At 44.3% G+C, this 10,000-nt stretch overlaps 1 protein-coding gene across 7 annotated transcripts in view; it reads right to left on the bottom strand.

The window, feature by feature from the left end:
• The window catches only part of uso1 (USO1 vesicle transport factor), a 73,887-nt gene that overhangs the window by 49,078 nt on the left and 14,809 nt on the right, over positions 1-10,000 (bottom strand). For 4 of the 7 annotated variants that reach the window (XM_083538921.1, XM_083538919.1, XM_083538920.1 and 1 more), the window contains 5 exons: positions 4,876-4,986; positions 4,643-4,761; positions 4,325-4,506; positions 3,603-3,724; positions 3,361-3,499 (listed from right to left, as the gene is read on the bottom strand). In XM_083538921.1, coding sequence (XP_083395047.1) covers positions 3,361-3,499; positions 3,603-3,724; positions 4,325-4,506; positions 4,643-4,761; positions 4,876-4,986 — 673 coding nt within the window. Of the gene's footprint in view, positions 1-3,360; positions 3,500-3,602; positions 3,725-4,324; positions 4,507-4,642; positions 4,762-4,875; positions 4,987-6,073; positions 6,101-10,000 lie in introns of all 7 variants that reach the window. The other 3 variants (XM_083538916.1, XM_083538917.1, XM_083538915.1) reach the window with 1 other exon arrangement.

The raw sequence follows: 10,000 nt of genomic DNA on the forward strand, positions 1-10,000 counted from the left end.
GTGTGTGTACCCAGTTTAAGTTTGAGGATGTTGTACTGGTGAGGGAGTGTGTGTGTGTGCGTGTGTGTGTGTGTGAGTATGTACCCAGTTTAAGTTTGAGGATGTTATACTGGTGAGGGAGTGTGTGTGTGTGTGTGTGTGTGTGTGTGTGTGTGTGTGTGTGTGTGTGTGTGTGTGAGTATGTACCCAGTTTAAGTTTGAGGATGTTGTACTGGTGAGGGAGTGTGTGTGTGTGTGTGTGTGTGTGTGTGTGTGTGTGTGTGTGTGTGAGTATGTACCCAGTTTAAGTTTGAGGATGTTGTACTGGTGAGGGAGTGTGTGTGTGTGTGTGTGTGTGTGTGTGTGTGTGTGTGTGTACCCAGTTTAAGTTTGAGGATGTTGTACTGGTGAGGGAGTGTGTGTGTGTGTGTGTGTGTGTGTGTGTGTGTGTGTGTGTACCCAGTTTAAGTTTGAGGATATTGTACTGGTGAGGGAGTGTGTGTGTGTGTGTGTGTGTGTGTGTGTGTGTGTGTACCCAGTTTAAGTTTGAGGATATTGTACTGGTGAGGGAGTGTGTGTGTGTGTGTGTGTGTGTGTGTGTGTGTGTGTGTGCGCGCGTGTGTGTGTGCGCGCGTGTGTGTGTGTGAGTGCGTGTGTGTGTGTGTGAGTATGTACCCAGTTTAAGTTTGAGGATGTTGTACTGGTGAGGGAGTGTGTGTGTGTGTGTGTGTGTGTGCGTGTGTGAGTATGTACCCAGTTTAAGTTTGAGGATGTTGTACTGGTGAGGGAGTGTGTGTGTGTGTGTGTGTGTGTGTGTGTGTGTGTGTGTGTGTGAGTATGTACCCAGTTTAAGTTTGAGGATGTTGTACTGGTGAGGGAGTGTGTGTGTGTGTGTGTGTGTGTGTGTGTGTGTGAGTATGTACCCAGTTTAAGTTTGAGGATGTTATACTGGTGAGGGAGTGTGTGTGTGTGTGTGTGTGTGTGTGTGTGTGTGTGTGAGTATGTACCCAGTTTAAGTTTGAAGATGTTGTACTGGTGAGGGAGTGTGTGTGTGTGTGTGTGTGTGTGTGTGTGTGTGAGTATGTACCCAGTTTAAGTTTGAAGATGTTGTACTGGTGAGGGAGTGTGTGTGTGTGTGTGTGTGTGTGTGTGTGTGTGTGTGTGTGTGTGTGTGTGTGTGTGTGTGTGAGTATGTACCCAGTTTAAGTTTGAAGATGTTGTATTGGTGAGGGAGTGTGTGTGTGTGTGTGTGTGTGTGTGTGTGTGTGTGTGTGTGTGTGTGAGTATGTACCCAGTTTAAGTTTGAGGATGTTGTACTGGTGAGGGAGTGTGTGTGTGTGTGTGTGTGTGTGTGTGTGTGAGTATGTACCCAGTTTAAGTTTGAGGATGTTGTACTGGTGAGGGAGTGTGTGTGTGTGTGTGTGTGTGTGTGTGTGTGTGTGTGTGTGTGTGTGTGTGAGTATGTACCCAGTTTAAGTTTGAGGATGTTGTACTGGTGAGGGAGTGTGTGTGTGTGTGTGTGTGTGTGTGTGTGTGTGTGTGTGTGTGTGTGTGTGTGTGAGTATGTACCCAGTTTAAGTTTGAGGATGTTGTACTGGTGAGGGAGTGTGTGTGTGTGTGTGTGTGTGTGTGTGTGTGAGTATGTACCCAGTTTAATTTTGAGGATGTTGTACTGGTGAGGGAGTGTGTGTGTGTGTGTGTGTGTGTGTGTGTGTGTGTGTGTGTGTGTGTGAGTATGTACCCAGTTTAAGTTTGAGGATGTTGTACTGGTGAGGGAGGGAGTGTGTGTGTGTGTGTGTGTGTGTGTGTGTGTGTGTGTGTGTGTGAGTATGTACCCAGTTTAAGTTTGAGGATGTTGTACTGGTGAGGGAGTGTGTGTGTGTGTGTGTGTGTGTGTGTGTGTGTGTGTGTGTGAGTATGTACCCAGTTTAAGTTTGAGGATGTTGTACTGGTGAGGGAGTGTGTGTGTGTGTGTGTGTGTGTGTGTGTGTGTGTGTGAGTATGTACCAAGTTTAAGTTTGAGGATGTTGTACTGGTGAGGGAGTGTGTGTGTGTGTGTGTGTGTGTGTGTGTGTGTGTGAGTATGTACCCAGTTTAAGTTTGAGGATGTTATACTGGTGAGGGAGTGTGTGTGTGTGTGTGTGTGTGTGTGAGTATGTACCCAGTTTAAGTTTGAGGATGTTATACTGGTGAGGGAGTGTGTGTGTGTGTGTGTGTGTGTGTGAGTATGTACCCAGTTTAAGTTTGAGGATGTTATACTGGTGAGGGAGTGTGTGTGTGTGTGTGTGTGTGTGAGTATGTACCCAGTTTAAGTTTGAGGATGTTGTACTGGTGAGGGAGTGTGTGTGTGTGTGTGTGTGTGTGTGTGTGTGTGTGTGTGTGTGTGTGTGTGTGTGTGTGAGTATGTACCCAGTTTAAGTTTGAGGATGTTGTACTGGTGAGGGAGTGTGTGTGTGTGTGTGTGTGTGTGTGTGTGTGTGTGTGTGTGTGTGTGTGAGTATGTACCCAGTTTAAGTTTGAGGATGTTGTACTGGTGAGGGAGTGTGTGTGTGTGTGTGTGTGTGTGTGTGAGTATGTACCCAGTTTAAGTTTGAGGATGTTATACTGGTGAGGGAGTGTGTGTGTGTGTGTGTGTGTGTGTGTGTGTGTGTGTGTGTGTGTGTGTGTGTGAGTATGTACCCAGTTTAAGTTTGAGGATGTTATACTGGTGAGGGAGTGTGTGTGTGTGTGTGTGTGTGTGTGTGTGTGTGTGTGTGTGTGTGTGTGTGTGAGTATGTACCCAGTTTAAGTTTGAGGATGTTATACTGGTGAGGGAGTGTGTGTGTGTGTGTGTGTGTGTGTGTGTGTGTGTGTGTGTGTGTGTGTGTGTGTGTGAGTATGTACCCAGTTTAAGTTTGAGGATGTTATACTGGTGAGGGAGTGTGTGTGTGTGTGTGTGTGTGTGTGTGTGTGTGTGTGTGTGAGTATGTACCCAGTTTAAGTTTGAGGATGTTGTACTGGTGAGGGAGTGTGTGTGTGTGTGTGTGTGTGTGAGTATGTACCCAGTTTAAGTTTGAGGATGTTATACTGGTGAGGGAGTGTGTGTGTGTGTGTGTGTGTGTGTGTGTGTGTGTGTGTGTGTGTGTGTGTGTGTGTGTGAGTATGTACCCAGTTTAAGTTTGAGGATGTTGTACTGGTGAGGGAGTGTGTGTGTGTGTGTGTGTGTGTGTGTGTGAGTATGTACCCAGTTTAAGTTTGAGGATGTTATACTGGTGAGGGAGTGTGTGTGTGTGTGTGTGTGTGTGTGTGTGAGTATGTACCCAGTTTAAGTTTGAGGATGTTGTACTGGTGAGGGAGTGTGTGTGTGTGTGTGTGTGTGTGTGTGTGTGTGTGAGTATGTACCCAGTTTAAGTTTGAGGATGTTATACTGGTCTTTGTGTTGTTGGATCTGAGATAGTTGCTGTGTGATGGTGATGTCCATCTGCTCTTTCTGACGTGTCAACAGCTGTACCTGCTCCTTCAACTCGGTCAGCTGAGCATCCTGACACACACACACACACACACACGTTTATATTCCTGCACACACATTAGCCACCCCCCCTGATCAGTTCCTGATCCAATCAGGTGTTTCCAATCGGCTGTACCTGATCTCTGATCAGCTCTTTGTACTGAGTGACGATGCTGTCGTGCTGCTCCAGCGTTTTCTTCACCTCCTCCTCCTTTTTCTCCTCCTCACTGGACTTGTGTACAGCCTTCGTTATCACACCTGTATTACAACACACACACACACACACACACACACACACACACACACACACACACACACACACACACACACACACACACACTGTCAGTATCGGTAAACGAATGTTTTGCAGACAGTCAGAAGGTGATGGTGGTAAGAAGGTTGGGAGACGGTGGTGAGAAGATGGTGAGATGGTGGTGAGAAGGTGGTAAAATGGCGATGAGAAGGTGTTAAGATGGTGTTGAGAAGGTGGTGAGAAGGTGGTAAAATGGTGGTGAGGTGGTTTTGAGAAGGTGGTGAAAAGGTGGTGAGATGGTGTTGAGAAGGTGGTAAAATGGTGTTGAGAAGGTGGTCAGAAGGTGGTAAAATTGCGGTGAGAAGGTGGTAAAATGGTGGTGAGAAGGTGGTGAGATGGTGTTGAGAAGGAGATGTTAATAAAATGGTGGTGAGAAGGTAATAAAATGTTGGTGAAAAGGTGGTGAGATGGTGTTGAGAAGGTGGTAAAATGGCGGTGAGAAGGTGGTGAGATGGTGGTAAAATGGGGTTGAGAAGGTGGTGAGATGGTGGTAAAATAGTGATGAGAAGGTTGTGAGATGGTGTTGAGAAGGTGGTGAAACGAACCCTCCAGTTCTTTGACCAGTTTGGTGAACTCGTGGTCGAACAGCATGTGCTCGGGCGTGGAGAAGCTGGGCTGAGGTTTCTGAGCGGCGCGAGAGTACAGCTCGTGTTTGGTGATAAAGCCAAGTTTTTCCACAAAGTTCTCCTTCCCGATTCTCTTCTCAATCAGCTGCTTCAGCTTCTCTCTGACACAAAACACACACACGCACACATTAGTCTGGTACACAAACACATTTTATTCTGCATCAGGGGTAAGTGCACTAGAGAGGGTGCAAGAGGGCAAGAGGGGTGGTGGTGGGGGGGGTGGACACTGGGTCATACTTGGTGTAGTTTTCCAGCGAGTTGTCGTTGTAGTAGATGCAGATTCCCAGTAGGAGAGCACACAGACCCTGCACCAGCCTCTCATCCTCGCCCAGGTTCTCCGAGATCTGAGCAGTCAGCTACACACAAGGTTAAAGAAACACACGACGCGCACGCACACACACACACACACACACACACACACACACACACACACACACACACACACACACACACACACACAAAAAGGATACAAAGGGGACGTTCTCCTGATTGTGGAGGAAGTGTGTAACAGCAATAGGGCAGTTACTGATCCACGTACACAGGAGCATGAGAAGACCCACCCTCGTCTGCACCTTACTGCCCTACACACACACACACACAGAAATGTGTTATACATGTTATATTTACATTAGTAAGTGATATCCCTGTGCTTCAAGAGGAAACCAGGTCTGATCTCAGCCAGTTCTCTTAAAGCCTACAGAGATGAATCTTTCCACCTCCATATGCTTCATGAGGCACTGCTGCTGCTCCAGACACACAGACACTCCGAGACACAGACACTCCGAGACACAGACACTCCGAGACACAGACACTCCGAGACACAGACTCTGAAAGTGGGACACAGACAGACACTGAAATCCAAACAGACACTGAGACACAGACTCTGAGACACAGACTCTGAGACACAGACTCTGAGACACAGACTCTGAGACACAGACAGACACTGAAATCCAAACAGACACTGAGACTCAGACACAGAGACACAGACTGAGACACAGACTGAGACACAGACTGAGACACAGACTCTAAACCCAGGTACACACTGTTTGATTTTGGAGACGATTTTTTGTCTGAGACACATTTAGTAACTTGCAAAGTAAGAACCAATAGGAACGCTGAACCTGATGACGTGGTAATAGGAGTTTGTATGACATTTGAATTATCCAGGGAGATATGAACCACATGAACGCTACAGAGTTTGTATGTAGTTAGCTACTGTTAGCGAGAGAACGGTGTGACATGCAGATCATGTTCATACCGAGTGAGACTTTAAGACTCAGACACTGAAAGTGAGACTCTGAGACACTATGTGGGTAGTATATAATGTGTGTCACATAATAATATCACAGTGGTGTGAAAAAGTGTTTGCCCCCTTCCTGATTTCTTATTTGTTTGCATGTTGGTCACACTTTAATATTTCAGATCATTTAAAAACTGCATGTTGTGTTCACTTGTGATCTCTTTTACTAATATTTAAATTAGTTTAATGATCTGAAACTTTAAAGTGTGACCAACATGCAAACAAATAAGAAATCAGGAAGGGGGGCAAACACTTGTTCACACCACTGTATGTATGTGTGTATATATATATTGTGTGAGTAGGTGTTTGTGTTGTTTGTGTTATTTAAAAAAATAATGCTATAAAGATTAAACTGGTGTTAAATGTACCTTGATCTTCACCTGTTCACACTCGGCCTTCAGTGGTGAAGAAGTAAAACCAAACAAAAATAAAACAATCACAAATATTAGTTTCCTTTGGTTAGAGACACAGAGAGGAAAAAGGTAATTAGACCTGCCACCCTCTGCACTGCCACCTGGAGGAAAGAGACAGTACTGACTCCAGCCTGTGTTCTAATCCTGCTTCCATCATGCCCTCACTCACTTCCCCTAATGACTCTCACTTTCCCCGTTTCTCAGTGCTTTAACAGGAGCTGCAGTTCACACTGCAAGAACATCTCAGCATTTTCCTTTTACATCGATGTTAGATTCCTGTCCAATCTTAATCCAACACCCATCTATTGACCTTCAACCTGTCCAGCCTTCTACTGATAGGACTGGGTTTTTTTTTTGAGTATCAGAAAATTCATTTTAGTTTGATACCAAATTTCGATACCTATGGGTTTATGCTGGTCAACATCAGTGAGCCAGTAAATGTGCAGCATGTTTGACGTGCTCAAATCAAAGGCTGGTGATTGGCTGTGGCGAGGCACAGAGAAAAATAATAGTTTACGCCAGTTACGCCCACTCGCCTAAACACGCGTCTCACACGTGAGGCTGTAGTGTAACTTACTGTCCCAAGTCCCATAGCATAGATTTAAAAGATGTTTAAACGATCAAAAAAGTGTGGCTACATTTCGCCAAGGTCGAGGACAATAGCGTGCGATGCGATATTTACAATAAAATAATTGCTGCCAAGACGGGAAACACATTTGAGGCATTTGACCGTGCACGGATTAAACGAAGCAGGAAGTTGCTCCGTGTTCGACTGCAAGAGGACCGAGCTGGTGCAGTCATCCGCTCAGCATGTTCCTGCCCCAGAATGCCCACCACAAGAGACCTCCTGCATTACTGATGAAGCCATTACTGATGAACACAAAATCTGAGAACTTGTAGTGCTACATGCCTGTGTACTTTTTAAGTTGAAGTATTTTTTATAGGACCTAAACTATGTAAAGTTAAATACCGTATTTTCCGGACTATAAGCCGCTACTTTTTCCCCACTCTTTGAACCCCGCGGCTTAAACAATGAAGCGGCTAATTTATGGTTTTTCCTCGGTTTCACAAACTTCAAGCCAAAAAACTGAACCCCATAACATTAGACCAATGAAATTGCAGAACGGGTTCAGGTGAACCAATGAAACTCTTTATATTAATCAGATGCGCTCCCACTGAATCGGGCCGCACCACATCATAAATATGGATGATGTTCCTCTGAGGTTTGACCTGCCGCTCACTCGGACTGTCTACAGGAAATGTGAATCATTCGTCACGCTGAAAACAACCGGGCATGAAAACACACTTCACCTGTGTTCTGAGCTGCACTGCATCGGGAGAAAAGCTTCACCGATGGTGATTTTTAAACGCACGACGATGCCAAAAGATAAACTCCCGAGAGAAATAGTTGTGAGGAAGACAGTGAACAATGACTTTCTTGGTAGGCTACTGTTTAGATACAAGCCGTGTAACAGACACTGTCTTTTTTTAAAGCCTGTGTAAAGTTCATTAGATTCAGTGTAGACACCTGCGGCTTATAGACAGGTGCGGCGTATTTATGTTCAAAATAAACATCTTTGTAGTCCGGAAATTATGGTACTGCTTTAATGGCTATAGATACCTAATTAAATTAATGTTAAAAATGCTTTAAGGTTAACAGTAACTGATCAGGTTTAACTCCCATTAAACTTGTCATGCTGTGTTTAAATGTCCTTATCCTTGGCTGCATTAACAATTTAGTTATAATTTAATTTTCACATTAATGTTATAGCTTCTGCTCCTGCTGACCCTGGAATTAGGAGACCATCATGTGTTAATCCATTTACATTGGCAGAAAAAGGACAAATGAATAAAGAAAGAGAAGACGAATGCACATGTCTGTCACAAAGTTTATTGTTAGTTTGCTGCCGTTTTTCTACAGTGGAGGCTCCATGGTGGAGGTACGGAAGCTGTAAGTGGTGGTGTCACTTTATGATTAAGGTTGTTGGCCAGGTTTGTAGGTAGGCTCTTAACTTACATTTTTTCTTTTAACCTTTTATAATAAGCAACAATGATAAAACATTGCTATTTTATGTTTTGTGTTAAATGTCAACTATAGGGAGATGATAAGCACCTTAAACCCCAGATATCAGTCCCCCAGCTGAGACGCACTCTCAGATACCTGCATGGTATGCAGTAGAAAAATAAAACGTAAAGTTCGAAGATGTGAGGGATGTGGCTGTGACTGCTGATGGCTGGAACAGTGTTGCACAGGACCACTTCCTGCCAGTGTGGATCCACTATATGTGGGAGAGCTCCATGAAAGAGAAAGACCTACATACAAGGGCAGTAAACATCTCAGAAAGGAGACACTGCAGCAGGAGAAAGCAGATATGCTTGATGAATTCAATATAAAGGACAGAGTAGTTGCTGTGATGAGGGATAATGCAGCAAACATCGATGTAGCAGTAAAAAAGATGAGTATTAAAAAATGTGCTGCTTTGCTCTCACACTCAATATTGCTGCTCAGATCGTTACACTATACCCTCAGTCTCAGAGTGAGCAGGAAGGATCAGAGCAATGGTGGTGTGGCTGATCCAGCCTGGTTACACCTGACCTTAAAGAGAAGCTGCATCTTCTCACACACAGCCCAACCTTGGGTCAGATTCTGCCGATCTTAAATAAACTTCAGCACCACTTTTAATGAAGGAAACTCCTCCTTCACAAAGACACTATCTGGAATGACCTCTCAAAAAGATTCCAGGTGTGTAGAGTATTCCATCTGAGTTCTTACCTGTGTTCTTCTATGATTATTCATGGACTTAGGGACTGTTTTTGTTTTGAGAGAGGGCACAGACTAGGATCCCAGATTCAAGTGAAAAGTGGCAGATGAAGTGTGGACCGGACTGGAGGAGGAGCTGATGAGAAGGACCTCAGGTGTTAATTCTTATTGGATTGTAGATCAGCGTACGTGACCTTCATATTCTATTCAATACAGACTCCGAGCGAGCAGATAGAACAGGGGATAGAACAAGAGAGAGCAGGTGACCAAGATCACGGCTCATCTGATGAAGATGTGCATCTGCAGCAACATCACGGGTAAGAAAATATAAAGACATCCTACTTTTTTTCCATTTATTTTTAAAAGGAAATTAACTTTCTATTGTTTTATAATTTTCTTTACTTATTTGTTTATAGAAAAGGCAAAAGCGCTATGTTGCTGTTTGCTATGGAGGACATGGCAGTTGAAGTAAGAACACAGAACCACTGTCAGCATCACTACAGAGAAGATTCAGACAGAGATGAATCAGTACCGACGGCTTCCATCTACTCAGTCCTCAGTAAGTCCAGTAACCTGGTGGTGGGACATAAAGGACACTGCCAATGCTTTCAGATTTGGAAACGAGGCATTGCTGTTTGCAGGCATCATCCACACCCTGAGAGCGTACATGCTCCACTGCTGGGGACAGTATCAGTCAAGAAGAACTGCTGTGTGATTCAAAGATCTTAAGCCGCATTGTGCCTCACATGTACTGACTTAGAACTGCTCGAACTTAATTAAAACTGGGATTAAAACTGTTTATATATTGTGTTGATTACATTTTGTTTCTTTGTGTAGTGGCTCTGAAGAAAAGTGTTAACAAGCTGAAAAAATAAAACCCAAAGCTTCTCTGAGATCATGTGTAATGTTATCTTCTTAAAACCGCTATCGATCAGGAACCGGCATCGAATTCATAGTGTCGCTATCAAAGATGAAAGATAGCCAACCCTTTCTACTGATGACCATTGGACCTACTTCTAACACCCTGTCGAACACCTGTTAACCTTCATCTGATCTCCAGCCAACAATCATCTAACACCAATAGGCCGTCTGATCACCTTCTATAATCCCTCAAACTCACA

The sequence above is a fragment of the Silurus aristotelis genome (assembly GCF_946808225.1).
Source record: "Silurus aristotelis genome assembly, chromosome: 4".
NCBI classification, from domain to species: Eukaryota; Metazoa; Chordata; class Actinopteri; order Siluriformes; family Siluridae; genus Silurus; species Silurus aristotelis.